General features: G+C 45.2%; 1 protein-coding gene across 1 annotated transcript in view; it reads left to right on the plus strand.

Moving 5' to 3' along the window:
• LOC311122833 (epidermal growth factor receptor kinase substrate 8-like protein 2) overlaps positions 1-14,955 on the plus strand; it is a 77,251-nt gene that overhangs the window by 56,522 nt on the left and 5,774 nt on the right. Inside the window, exons 9-17 of the mRNA XM_084197148.1 lie at positions 556-632; positions 1,400-1,526; positions 3,413-3,501; positions 4,026-4,100; positions 10,848-10,996; positions 12,433-12,601; positions 12,859-12,893; positions 13,088-13,196; positions 14,564-14,695. Coding sequence (XP_084053274.1) covers positions 556-632; positions 1,400-1,526; positions 3,413-3,501; positions 4,026-4,100; positions 10,848-10,996; positions 12,433-12,601; positions 12,859-12,893; positions 13,088-13,196; positions 14,564-14,695 — 962 coding nt within the window. The remainder of the gene's footprint in view (positions 1-555; positions 633-1,399; positions 1,527-3,412; positions 3,502-4,025; positions 4,101-10,847; positions 10,997-12,432; positions 12,602-12,858; positions 12,894-13,087; positions 13,197-14,563; positions 14,696-14,955) is intronic.

Here is a 14,955-nt window from a genome sequence, read left to right on the forward strand (position 1 = left end):
CGGGTGCTGTAGGTGTCCTGGAGGGCAGGCAGTGTGCCCCTGGTGATGCGTTGGGCAGACCGCACCACCCTCTTGAGAGCCCCGTGGTGGTGGGCGGTGCAGTTGCCGTACCAGGCGGTGATACAGCCCGACAGGATGCTCTCAATTGTGCATCTGTAAAAGTTTGAGAGGGTCTTAGGGGCCAAGCCGAATTTCTTCAGCCTTCTGAGGTTGAAGAGGCTCTGTTGCGCCTTCTTCACCACACTGCCTGCGTGGGTGCACCATTTCAGTATGTCAGTGGCATGTACTCCAAGGAACTTGAAGCTTTCCACCTTCTCCACTGCTGTCCCGTTGATGTGGATAGGGGGGTGCACCCTCTGCTGTTTCCTGAAGTCCACGATCAGCTCCTTCGTTTGTTGACGTTGAGGGAGAGGTTATTTTCCTGGCAGCACACTCCACCAGGGCCCTCACACTGACACACTGACACACACACATTATTATAACCATGATTAACTGTTATCATTGTTATTGTTATTAATAAATGAATAAAGTGTGCTTTATCTGTGTGTCTGTTAGATGTGGAAAGGCGAGGATCTGCACAGCAGGACCCAGAGTCCCATGAGAAGCTGGCCCTGCGTATTGAGAAGGACGTGGTGAGTTACACTGTTACACAATACCTTGTTGCCCACTTGGCTACATACTGATATTAAATCACCCGTACTGATATTAAGTCACCCGTACTGATATTAAGTCACCCGTACTGATATTAAATCACCCGTACTGATATTAAGTCACCCGTACTGATATTAAGTCACCCGTACTGATATTAAGTCACCCGTACTGATATTAAATCACCCATACTGATATTAAGTCACCCGTACTGATATTAAATCACCCATACTGTCAAGTTGTGTATGGTTCACACTGCAACTCTTGAATATGAATACCTGTCTTTTGACGCAACACATACTGATATTAAGTCACCCCATGTTTTGCTTCCTAGCTAAGACACTTTCTCTCTCGTTCTCGTCCAGCACCTGCACCTGTGTAATGATCGTGCTGTTTAATCAGCTTCTTGATATGCCACACCTGTCAGGTGGATGGATTATCTTGGCAAAGGAGAAATGCTCCCTAACAGGGATGGAAACACATGTGTGCACAGAATTTGAGAGAAATAAGTTTTTTGTTCAGTGTAGTTATTTCTGGTACTTGTCTTCCGCCTATAGATCTGTCTATTAGTAGTTATTCTACTACTATTAGTAGTTATTCTCTGTATTATTTGCTTGCATGCTAGATACATCACTCGTTAGACGTTCCCCCCTGCAGGACATTCTGAACTAAACCAGATTTGATCATGCTAGCTTGGTGGTCAGCCATCACTCGTTAGACTTTCTTTCTTTCTCTCGCCTTCTCTTTTTAGCAAATCCTGAACTGTGCCCTGGATGACATTGAGATCTTTGTGGCTCGGCTGCAGAAGGCTGCGGAGGCGTTCTCTCAGCTCAACCAGCGCAACAAGAGTAAGAAGATTAAGAAGAAAGGACCAGCAGGTCTGTTTCTTCTTCTTCTGGTCACGTGGTGGAAACAACCACCTCACTGACAATATCAAATATATTGTCCACTAACACTTTCTATGTTCTCTTGTGTTATGCCTTCTCTTAACTCTTTCATCAACTGAACTGTGTATCTTGAATTATTGTATTGTCCACTATCTATGATGTCATCTCCTATATCCTCTTAAGCTGTGGAGAGACAACTTTTCCTTACTATGACCTGTATTAGCCAAGACACCTTGATCTGGGGCTGTGTGGGTGGTTGATGTTGATCCAAGACACCTTGATCTGGGGCTGTGTGGGTGGTTGATGTTGATCCGAGACACCTTGATCTGGATGAAAAATGGGTAGCTGATGTTGAATATTCTAAAATGGTCAAATCTCGTCTAAAATAAGTTGGGTTCAGTCAACATTTTCTCAGGTGGTCTTAGTGGAATTAGTAATAATTCATTCAATATTGATCTTGATCTTGTCAGATTTTCATTTTGTCCTGGCTGTACAGTTCTAAATTCTGAATGCAACTGAGCAATCTGAACAGTCCCCTTTTGAGATGAGTGGAGATTTTCTCAGATGGTTCTATGTGGACACATCAACACAGCTAAAGAGTGTTACATTGACTTTCCCATCTGAGCCTCTCCCCCCTGCCCTGTGTGAAGCCAGTATAGTAACCGTCTCCCCCCTGCCCTGTATAGTAACCGTCTCCCCCCTGCCCTGTGTGAAGCCAGTATAGTAACCGTCTCCCCCCTGCCCAGTATAGTAACCGTCTCCCCCCTGCCCTGAGTGAAGCCAGTATAGTAACCGTCTCTCCCCTGCCCAGTATAGTAACCGTCTCCCCCCTGCCCTGTGTGAAGCCAGTATAGTAACCCTCTCCCCCCTGCCCTGTGTGAAGCCAGTATAGTAACCGTCTCCCCCCTGCCCAGTATAGTAACCGTCTCCCCCCTGCCCTGTATAGTAACCCTCTCCCCCCTGCCCTGTGTGAAGCCAGTATAGTAACCGTCTCCCCCCTGCCCAGTATAGTAACCGTCTCTCCCCCCTGCCCTGTGTGAAGCCAGTATAGTAACCGTCTCCCCCCTGCCCTGTGTGAAGCCAGTATAGTAACCGTCTCCCCCCTGCTCTGTGTGAAGCCAGTGTAGTAACCGTCTCCCCCCTGCCCTGAGTGAAGCCAGTATAGTAACCGTCTCCCCCCTGCCCTGTGTGAAGCCAGTATAGTAACCGTCTCCCCCCTGCCCTGTGTGAAGCCAGTATAGTAACCGTCTCTCCCCTGCCCTGTATAGTAACCGTCTCCCCCCTGCCCTGTGTGAAGCCAGTATAGTAACCGTCTCCCCCCTGCCCTGTGTGGTATAGTAACCATCTCCCCCCTGCCCTGAGTGAAGCCAGTGTAGTAACCATCTCTCCCCTGCCCAGTATAGTAACCGTCTCTCCCCTGCCCTGAGTGAAGCCAGTGTAGTAACCATCTCTCCCCTGCCCAGTATAGTAACCGTCTCTCCCCTGCCCTGAGTGAAGCCAGTGTAGTAACCATCTCCCCCCTGCCCAGTATAGTAACCGTCTCCCCCCTGCCCTGTGTGAAGCCAGTATAGTAACCGTCTCTCCCCTGCCCAGTATAGTAACCGTCTCCCCCCTGCCCAGTATAGTAACCGTCTCTCCCCTGCCCAGTATAGTAACCGTCTCCCCCCTGCCCTGAGTGAAGCCAGTATAGTAACCGTCTCCCCCCTGCCCTGTGTGAAGCCAGTATAGTAACTGTCTCCCCCCTGCCCTGTGTGAAGCCAGTGTAGTAACCGTCTCCCCCCTGCCCTGTGTGAAGCCAGTATAGGAACCCTACAGTAGTCTCTCTGTGTGGTCATGTCATGTTTGTCTCTCTCGTCTGTCTGTCTGCTTATTGACAGAGGGCATGCTGACCCTGAGAGCGAAGCCCCCCTCCGAGGCAGAGTTCATTGATAGCCTACAGAAACTGAAGTTAGCCTTCAACCTACTGGTGAGTTGACTTCCTAGTACACAAACCTCCATTATGCCTGTGTATAATACATTTGACGTTTGACATTTTAGTCGTTTAGCAGACGCTCTTATCCAGAGCCACTTACTGGAGCAGTTAGGGTTAAGTGCCTTGCTCAAGGCCACATCGACAGATGTTTCACCTAGTCGCTCAGGGATTCGAACCAGCAACCTTTTAGTTACTGGCCCAACGTTCTTAAACGTTAGTTCCAGCGGAGACCAAATCGCACCCTACCCCTTTACTTTGGTCCTAACCCTTTGATGTTTACAGATTTAAAGGGTCTTTATAGGTTGAATCAGGTGAGTAGTGGAGCCTCCACCATGTTGCTTACATCTATAAACATGGAAGGACCAAGGGAAAGGGCTTTGAAGGGAATTGGGACAGACATCTTTTAGATTACTTCCCCAATTGACTGAATTGAAATAGAAACCTTGCTGCTACTTTCCTATACGGAGCTGTGGTGAGCTGTCTGTAACAGTGTGTATTTGTCACTCTGCCCCCTGCAGGCCAAACTGAAGAAGCACATCCAGAACCCCAGCGCTTCTGAACTGGTGCACTTCCTCTTTGGCCCCCTGGAGTTGGTAAGAACCTGACTGATAGTCACCCCTGGAGTTGGTAGGAACCTGACTGATAGTCACCCCTGGAGTTGGTAAGAAGCTGACTGATAGTCACCCCTGGAGTTGGTAAGAACCTGACTGATAGTCACCCCTGGAGTTGGTAAGAACCTGACTGATAGTCACCCCTGGAGTTGGTAAGAACCTGACTGATAGTCACCCCTGGAGTTGGTAAGAAGCTGACTGATAGTCACCCCTGGAGTTGGTAAGAACCTGACTGATAGTCACCCCTGGAGTTGGTAAGAACCTGACTGATAGTCACCCCTGGAGTTGGTAAGAAGCTGACTGATAGTCACCCCTGGAGTTGGTAAGAAGCTGACTGATAGTCACCCCTGGAGTTGGTAAGAACCTGACTGATAGTCACCCCTGGAGTTGGTAAGAAGCTGACTGATAGTCACCCCTGGAGTTGGTAAGAACCTGACTGATAGTCACCCCTGGAGTTGGTAAGAACCTGACTGATAGTCACCCCTGGAGTTGGTAGGAACCTGACTGATAGTCACCCCTGGAGTTGGTAAGAACCTGACTGATAGTCACCCCTGGAGTTGGTAAGAACCTGACTGATAGACAAAAATATATAATGTTTCATAGAGTGCATTCATAGCAGGCAAAGTTGGTTGAAAAGACATCAAAACAGCCAGATTACAACCTGAACTGTTTGAAATCTGGTTGCAATAATGATGTCATTGCAACCAGTTTTGCCCGCTAGGATTTGATCATCCAGCCTGTATTTGGATAGAGATTGTTGGGTATCACACTCTGTCCTTGCAGAGAAAATAAGTCTTACTGTTTTTATTTTATTTATTTATTTTTTATTTTTTAATCTTTATTTAACCAGGTAAGCCAGTTGAGAACAAGTTCTCATTTACAACTGCGACCTGGCCAAGATAAAGCAAAGCAGTGCGATAAAAACAACAACACAGAGTTACATATGGGGTAAAACAAAACATAAAGTCAAAAATACAACATAAAATATATATACAGTGTGTTGCCTACATCAGATGAGGTAGGAGAGTGTTTCTAAACATCAGACACAGGCCTTTTCAGCTGGGCCAATTTCTGTTATTCTGTAAAAAAAATCGTTACTTGAAAAAATGCCAGTGACATCAACTAAAATCTAAATGGAAATGAAATGGCTCGTGTCTGTCCCTTTGACCTACTACTATACTATGTCTGGGCAGCCAAGCAGAACACTGTGTGCTTTAGGAAGCATTCATTCTTCCCACAATGTTGACTGAACCATACACACAGTAGTACGCTGATATTCCCACACACCACGGCCAGTCTATTGAGCTGGGGAGAATGAGAACAGCTGAATGCTTGGACTGTCCTAGTCATCAACATACCTTACCCTCTATTGGCTTGTGTGTGTGGAAGCTTTCCTGCAGGGGGGGAAAGTCTAATGAGTGATGCATCTAGCATGCAAACACACACACACACACACACACACACACACACACACACACACACACACACACACACCCACACCCTTCCACCTTGGAACTAAGCAGACCGGATCAGTGTGGTTACAGCCCCACATCAGGTGCAGTCACCACAGTTGCGTAATGATGAAGGCTAGATTTACTGAACCCTAACATCTATTATTCAGACAGACACACCTGGTTACTGCCCTATGATACTGCCTCATGGTAACATAGCCTTGTACAGTGAGGGAAAAAAGTATTTGATCCCCTGCTGATTTTGTACGTTTGCCCACTGACAAAGACATGATCGGTCTATAATTTTAATGGTAGGTTTATTTGAACAGTGTGAGACAGAATAACAACAACAAAATCTAGAAAAACGCATGTCAAAAATGTTATAAATTCATTTGCATTTTAATGAGGGAAATAAGTATTTGACCCCCTCTGCAAAACATGACTTAGTACTTGGTGGCAAAACCCTTGTTGGCAATCACAGAGGTCAGACTTTTCTTGTAGTTGGCCACCAGGTTTGCACACATCTCAGGAGGGATTTTGTCCCACTCCTCTTTGCAGATCTTCTCCAAGTCATTAAGGTTTCGAGCCTAACGTTTGACAACTCGAACCTTCAGCTCCCTCCACAGATTTTCTATGGGATTAAGGTCTGGAGACTGGCTAGGCCACTCCAGGACCTTAATGTGCTTCTTCTTGAGCCACTCCTTTGTTGCCTTGGCCGTGTGTTTTGGGTCATTGTCATGCTGGAATACCCATCCACAACCCATTTTCAATGCCCTGGCTGAGGGAAGGATGTTCTCACCCAAGATTTGACGGTACATGACCCCGTCCATCGTCCCTTTGATGCGGTGAAGTTGTCCTGTCCCCTTAGCAGAAAAACACCCCCAAAGCATAATGTTTCCACCTCCATGTTTGACGGTGGGGATGGTGTTCTTGGGGTCATAGGCAGCATTCCTCCTCCTCCAAACACGGCGAGTTGAGTTGATGCCAAAGAGCTCGATTTTGGTCTCATCTGACCACAACACTTTCACCCAGTTCTCCTCTGAATCATTCAGATGTACATTGGCAAACATCAGACGGGCCTGTATATGTGCTTTCTTGAGCAGGGGGACCTTGCGGGCGCTGCAGGATTTCAGTCCTTCACGGCGTAGTGTGTTACCAATTGTTTTCTTGGTGACTATGGTCCCAGCTGCCTTGAGATCATTGACAAGATCCTCCCGTGTAGTTCTGGGCTGATTCCTCACCGTTCTCATGATCATTGCAACTCCACGAGGTGAGATCTTGCATGGAGCCCCAGGCCGAGGGAGATTGACAGTTATTTTGTGTTTCTTCCATTTGCGAATAATCGCACCAACTGTTGTCACCTTCTCACCAAGCTGCTTGGCGATGGTCTTGTAGCCCATTCCAGCCTTGTGTAGGTCTACAATCTTGTCCCTGACATCCTGGGAGAGCTCTTTGGTCTTGGCCATGGTGGAGAGTTTGGAATCTGATTGATTGATTGCTTCTGTGGACAGGTGTCTTTTATACAGGTAACAAACTGAGATTAGGAGCACTCCCTTTCAGAGTGTGCTCCTAATCTCAGCTCGTTACCTGTATAAAAGACACCTGGGAGCCAGAAATCTTTCTGATTGAGAGGGGGTCAAATACTTATTTCCCTCATTAAAATGCAAATCAATTTATAACATTTTTGACATGCGTTTTTCTGGATTTTTTTTTTGTTATTCTGTCTCTCACTGTTCAAATAAAACTACCATTAAAATTATAGATTGATCATTTATTTGTTAGTGGGCAAACGTACAAAATCAGCAGGGGATCAAATACTTTTTTCCCTCACTGTAGTACACCTGGTTACTGTCTCATAGCAACATAGCCTTATAGTACACCTGTTTACTGTCTCATGGCAACATATCCTGATAGTACACCTGGTTACTGTCTCATGGTAACATAGTCTTATAGTACACCTGTTTACTGTCTCATAGCAACATAGTCTTATAGTACACTTGGTTACTGTCTCATAGCAACATAGTCTTATAGTACACCTGGTTACTGTCTCATAGCAACATAGTCTTATAGTACACCTGGTTACTGTCTCATAGCAACATAGCCTTATAGTACACCTGTTTACTGTCTCATGGCAACATATCCTGATAGTACACCTGGTTACTGTCTCATGGCAACATAGCCTTATAGTACACTTGGTTACTGTCTCATAGCAACATAGCCTTATAGTACACTTGGTTACTGTCTCATGGCAACATAGCCTTATAGTACACCTGGTTACTGTCTCATGGTAACATAGTCTTATAGTACACTTGGTTACTGTCTCATAGCAACATAGCCTTATAGTACACCTGGTTACTGTCTCATGGCAACATATCCTGATAGTACACCTGGTTACTGTCTCATGGTAACATAGTCTTATAGTACACCTGGTTACTGTCTCATAGCAACATAGCCTTATAGTACACCTGGTTACTGTCTCATGGCAACATAGCCTTATAGTACACCTGGTTACTGTCTCATGGTAACATAGTCTTATAGTACACTTGGTTACTGTCTCATAGCAACATAGTCTTATAGTACACCTGGTTACTGTCTCATAGCAACATAGCCTTATAGTACACCTGTTTACTGTCTCATGGCAACATATCCTGATAGTACACCTGGTTACTGTCTCATGGCAACATAGCCTTATAGTACACTTGGTTACTGTCTCATAGCAACATAGCCTTATAGTACACTTGGTTACTGTCTCATGGCAACATAGCCTTATAGTACACCTGGTTACTGTCTCATGGTAACATAGTCTTATAGTACACTTGGTTACTGTCTCATAGCAACATAGCCTTATAGTACACCTGGTTACTGTCTCATGGCAACATAGCCTTATAGTACACCTGGTTACTGTCTCATAGCAACATAGCATTATAGTACACCTGGTTACTGTCTCATAGCAACATAGCCTTATAGTACACCTGGTTACTGTCTCATGGCAACATAGCCTTATAGTACACCTGGTTGCTGTCTCATAGCAACATAGCCTTATAGTATACACCTGGTTACTGTCTCATGGTAACATATTTTATTAAATGTTTATTTATTTCACCTTTATTTAACCAGGTAAGCCAGTTGAGAACAAGTTCTCATTTACAACTGCGACCTGGCCAAGATAAAGCAAAGCAGTGCGATAAAAAAAAAAACACAGAGTTACATATGGGGTAAAACAAAATATAAAGTCAAAAATACAAAACAGAAGATATATATACAGTGTGTGCAAATGTAGTAAGTTATGGAGGTAAGGCAATAAATAGGCTATAGTGCAAAATAGTTACAATTTCGTATTAACACTGGAATGATAGATGTGCAAGAGATTATGTGCAAATAGAGATACTGGGGTGCAAATGAGCAAAATAAATAACAATATGGGGATGAGGTAGTTGGGGGGGCTAATTACAGATGGGCTGTGTACAGGTGCAGTGAATGGTAAGGTGCTCTGACAACTGATGCTTAAAGTTAGTGAGGGAGATAAGAGTCTCCAGCTTCAGAGATTTTTGCAGTTCGTTCCAGTCATTGGCAGCAGAGAACTGGAAGGAATGGCGGCCAAAGGAGGTGTTGGCTTTGGGGATGACCAGTGAGATATACCTGCTGGAGCGCAGACTACGGATGGGTGTTGCTATGGTGACCAATGAGCTAAGGTAAGGCGGGGATTTGCCGTCTTACCTTATAGTACACCTGGTTACTGTCTCATGGTAACATAGCCTTATAGTACACCTACTGACTGTCTCATAGCAACATAGCCTTATAGTACACCTGGTTACTGTCTCATGGCAACATATCCTGATAGTACACCTGGTTACTGTCTCATGGTAACATAGCCTTATAGTACACCTGGTTACTGTCTCATGGTAACATAGCCTTATAGTACACCTACTGACTGTCTCATAGCAACATAGCCTTATAGTACACCTGGTTACTGCCTCATAGCAACATAGTCTTATAGTACACCTGTTTACTGTCTCATGGCAACATATCCTGATAGTACACCTGGTTACTGTCTCATGGTAACATATCCTTATAGTACACCTGGTTACTGTCTCATGGTAACATATCCTTATAGTACACCTGGTTACTGTCTCATAGCAACATAGTCTTATAGTACACCTGGTTACTGTCTCATGGTAACATGGCCTTATAGTACACCTGCTTACTGTCTCATGGCAACATAGCCTTATAGTACACCTGGTTACTGTCTCATGGCAACATGGCCTTATAGTACACCTGGTTACTGTCTCATAGCAACATAGCCTTATAGTACACCTGGTTACTGTCTCATGGTAACATGTCTGTGGTCCTCTGTAGCTCAGCTGGTAGAGCACGGCGCTTGTAACGCCAAGGTAGTGGGTTCGATTCCCGGGACCACCCATACACAAAAATGTATGCACGCATGACTGTAAGTCGCTTTGGATAAAAGCGTCTGCTAAATGGCATATTATTTTTTTATTATTATGGCCTTATAGTACACCTGGTTACATTTACATTACATTTTAGTCATTTAGCAGACGCTCTTATCCAGAGCGACTTACATGAGCAATTAGGGTTAAGTGCCTTGCTTAAGGGCACATCGACAGATTTTTCACCTAGTCGGCTCGGGGATTAGAACCAGCGACCTTTCGGTTACTGGCACAACGCTCTTACCCACTAAGCCACCTGCCGCCCCGGTTACTGTCTCATAGCAACATGGCCTTATAGTACACCTGGTTACTGTCTCATGGTAACATAGTCTTATAGTACACCTGGTTACTGTCTCATGGCAACATAGCCTTATAGTACACCTGGTTACTGTCTCATGGCAACATAGCCTTATAGTACACCTGGTTACTGTCTCATGGTAACATGGCCTTATAGTACACCTGGTTACTGTCTCATGGCAACATGGCCTTATAGTACACCTGGTTACTGTCTCATAGCAACATGGCCTTATAGTACACCTGGTAACTGTCTTACAGCAGCACACATAACACCAAGTGGCTGGGTGCTTTTAGAAGAGATTAACCTGCTGAGATATTGACTGTGTACGACTGTGGAAGCTATAGACTGTGTTTTGATAATGACTTGTATGTCCTGTGACCTCTACCCTCTGACCTTCCAGTGTATGTCCTGTGACCTCTACCCTCTGACCTTCCAGGTGCTCCAGTGTATGACCTGTGACCTCTACCCTCTACCCTCTGACCTTCCAGGTTCTCCAGTGTATGACCTGTGACCTCTACCCTCCGACCTCTAGGTGCTCCAGTCCTGTGGCAGTCCAGAGCTGCCCCGCTCCGTGGTCTCCCCTCACCTGTCCAGAGATGCAGTAGACTTCCTGAGAGGTCACCTGTCGCCTAAAGAGATGACCATCTTTGAACTTCTGGGAGACGGGTGGACACGACCCAGGTGTGTGTGTGTGGTTGCAAGTGTTCTGTACCCATGTGTTTTTGTTGTTTTAAATATTAGATGTATGATGCTTGCGTTTCTTTTTGTCGAGCAAAACTTTTTATGGAAGGTACTACGCTGCGTACAGACCTCGTCCCGCCACACCGTCGGTCACGAGTCGTGATGGCAGTCTAATTCCACGTGACCGTTTAGTCACGGTGATTAGGCTTCTCCAAGCTCTGATACTGCTGATGGTCATTAGTAGCCTACCAAACTTGCTAACTGCCTGGTACTCAGCACTCTATTGTCCCTCTAATCACTCTGACATCAATGCAAATGTAATCGGAAATCAAATCAAACACTTCATGAGAGCCCATGAGCTCATGTTGCGCAACATTAGGCTATGCAATTTCATGACAAAACAGAGAGATGGCCTCTACTAAATAGAGGAGGATCCCATCAGCTTTCTATAGGCTAGGCCTACTATATTTATTTATCTACTTTCCTAATATTAAGCTCATTGCTTCTCTTTACAACAGGAGTATAGCCTACCTGGCTGGCATGAAAATAAACCACAGAAAAAGCATCCTCCATTCTCTATTTAAGTGCATAGATTAAATATATTTTTCCCCACTGCCCATATTCCAAGACAGGTGCATGATAATGGTCCATTCTAAATCAAAACAAATTTCACACGTATTATTTAGTATATGTAAAGACAAGATTAAATCAAGAATAGTCTGATGGGTGACAATATTAGCCTATCACTTATTAATGATATATTATCACTTTTGCGACTTTTTCTAATCATAGTCGCACACCTCATGTAGCCTTGTCCATAGGCCTATATGTTTCAACAAGGTTTGTATCACAACTAAAGTGTCCAAATAACTTCTTAAAATTAAGCCTGCTGGTAAACTGTTCAGCCTGCTGTTAAGCTGTTCAGCCTGCTGTTAAACGTTTCAGCCTGCTGTTAAACTGTTCAGCCTGCTGTTAAGCTGTTCAGCCTGCTGTTAAGCTGTTCAGCCTGCTGTTAAACTGTTCAGCCTGCTGTTAAGCTGTTCAGCCTGCTGGTAAACTGTTCAGCCTGCTGTTAAACTGTTCAGCCTGCTGTTAAACTGTTCAGCCTGCTGTTAAGCTGTTCAGCCTGCTGTTAAACTGTTCAGCCTGCTGTTAAGCTGTTCAGCCTGCTGGTAAACTGTTCAGCCTGCTGTTAAACTGTTCAGCCTGCTGATAAACTGTTCAGCCTGCTGTTCTAATACTTTATAAGTGATTATAGACTTGTTCTCTCTGTATCAGCATTAACCCCCTGCCCCCTGCCCCCTGCCCCCTGCCCCCTGCCCCCTGCCCCCTGCCCCTGCCCCTGCCCCCTGCCCCCTGCCCCCTGCCCCTGCCCCCTGCCCCCTGCCCCCTGCCCCTGCCCCCTGCCCCCTGCCCCTGCCCCCTGCCCCCTGCAGAGCGGACTGGCCGCAGGACCAGTGTGCTCCACCTTACTTCCCTACATTCAGGAACGGGTGGGAGCCCCCAGCTGAGCTGTTCAGGACCTCCCCGTGGGAGGCAGAGGGATCAGGGGAACCTCTCCTGTCCCCCATATCCAACCTCATGTCCCCCTACAACTCAGACGAGGTGTGTACACACACACACACACACACACACACGTTTTATACTCATACATTTCTAGACTGCTGTCCATTTGATTAATTATAGTAGACTTCTCCCAGCCATCCATTGTTAGTTCGTCATTTGTTTGTTTACATTTCTTCAGTGACGCAGGTTTCAAATACTTTCTGAGTTATTTCATAGAGTTCAGTGTGTTACACTAGTCAGACACATACTAGTCCATAACATCACTTTACAATGATAATAACATCTCTCTCTTTCAGATTTCTGGAACCCAGTCTTTAAGCTCATCAAATGGGTAAGTGGATAGTACTACTACTGTTATCATTACTAAACAAAACGTTTCTCAAATTGTTGTTATTTCTTGAGCTGCTATAAAACTCGTACGCTGTTGTAGTATTAATACAGACCATGTAGCAGACGTGTAGCTAAATCTGGGGCAATATTTGTTGTGCATGGCCCGTTAGAAATAACTCATACCTCCTGTCCAAGGTCCTACAATGTGCTGACCTCCTCGTCCCGTAAATATGCCAAGATCCGCTACCACTTTGTGGCCCGCAACGCCAACGAACTGTCAGTACTGCAGGAGGAGGTGCTAGAGGTACGCCATCTATATTATAATACTGTCAGTACTGCAGGAGGAGGTGCTAGAGGTACGCCATCTATATTATAATACTGTCAGTACTGCAGGAGGAGGTGCTAGAGGTACGCCATCTATATTATAATACTGTCAGTACTGCAGGAGGAGGTGCTAGAGGTACGCCATAATACTGTCAGTACTGCAGGAGGAGGTGCTAGAGGTACGCCATCTATATTATAATACTGTCAGCCATCTGTAGCACGGGCAAAAACATGTTTTCCCAATACCTACTGTAAATTCTGGTGCTGGATCTTTGATGTTATAGTGCTATTTTGCTTCCTGTGTCCCTTGTTGACACTAGAACCGCTCTAGGTCACTGACGTTGAGTTATCTGAATGATGAGGAAGAGGGTGAAGAGGATGATTCAATTTAGAACAGTAGTAGAACTGTAGTGAGAGAGCAGGACATCAGTCAAAGAGACAAATCTGTTGCTCATGCGCACGGAAAAGGAACCAGTCTGTGAGACATGTCTATGGATGAACTCAAAGCATTTATTGCACACTTGTATGTCTGCGGGGCAAACGGCGGAAAGAGCATGGATCTGGAGTCGTTATGGTAGCCTGGCCAGCAGCACGTCCAGCAGCACGTCCAGCAGCACGTCCTGATCCCCCTCCCCCCAGGCACCGCAGCTCCAACTCGGGCGAAAAAGAAGACAGGTGCACACGAAACAAGGACCATGAAAACTGTTTGCAGTGCAACCGATTTGTTTGTGGAACTTCTTGAAAATAGGGGTGTCAATAATTTTGACCCCTACCTTTTTGAGAAATGACTTGTTAAACAAAATCTCTTTCTCTGAGCAATTGTTGTATTATAAAATAATATAATTTGCCCTTTTTTTTTTGTAAACAATATAGCTCAGTATGTTAATGTTTTATTTGATAGTCATTGACCCCTAGGCCCTTTATGGAGTGGCTGCTAGCTGATGTGTTTGATAGTGATCACTTTCTGCCACTATTTTGGGCAAAGTGAGAATTGAGACGATGTGCACTTGCATCCCAACTGACATTGTTACGATGGATTTGTCTGTGAGTCATGCCATGGCCTGAGATGTCACACAATGACATGTCTAGCATGGGGTTAACAGTATTTGTCATATGGCTAGAGGGAGTTATTATGGCATCCATTGAATTGTGATGCAGAGCTTGGATATTACAGTATGTTAGTTTCAGATAAAGAAAAAAAAAAAACATGCTAAATGGTATATTATTATTGTTATGATCATTTAGGTCATTGTGGCCCTGCAGGTGTTAGAGGATGATCAACTGGAGTCAATAAAGGTCAACAAGGGTCAAAGGTCATGGTTGTGACATGTCATTGTGGCCCTGCAGGTGTTAGAGGACAATAAACAGTGGTGGAAGCTGAGGAACAGGAGTGGCCAGTCAGGATACGTCCCCTACAACATACTGGACGTGGTCAAACTGGAAGAACCACACGGCATGGCTGAACCACTCTATAGCCAGGTAACATTATACACACACACACACAAACACACACACAAACACATTATACACACAACATCCGCACTGAGCGAAATTGTAGAACTGCCGCTTTCAAGGAGCAGGACTCTAACCCGGTCACTTATAAGAAATCCCGCTATGCCCTCCGACGAACCATCAAACAGGCAAAGAGTCAATACAGGACTAAGATTGAATCGTACTACACCGGCTCCGACGCTCGTCGGATGTGGCAGGGCTTGAAAACTATTACAGACTACAAAGGG

Source organism: Coregonus lavaretus (assembly GCF_964263955.1).
Source record: "Coregonus lavaretus genome assembly, contig: HAP1_SCAFFOLD_852, whole genome shotgun sequence".
NCBI classification, from domain to species: domain Eukaryota; kingdom Metazoa; phylum Chordata; class Actinopteri; order Salmoniformes; family Salmonidae; genus Coregonus; species Coregonus lavaretus.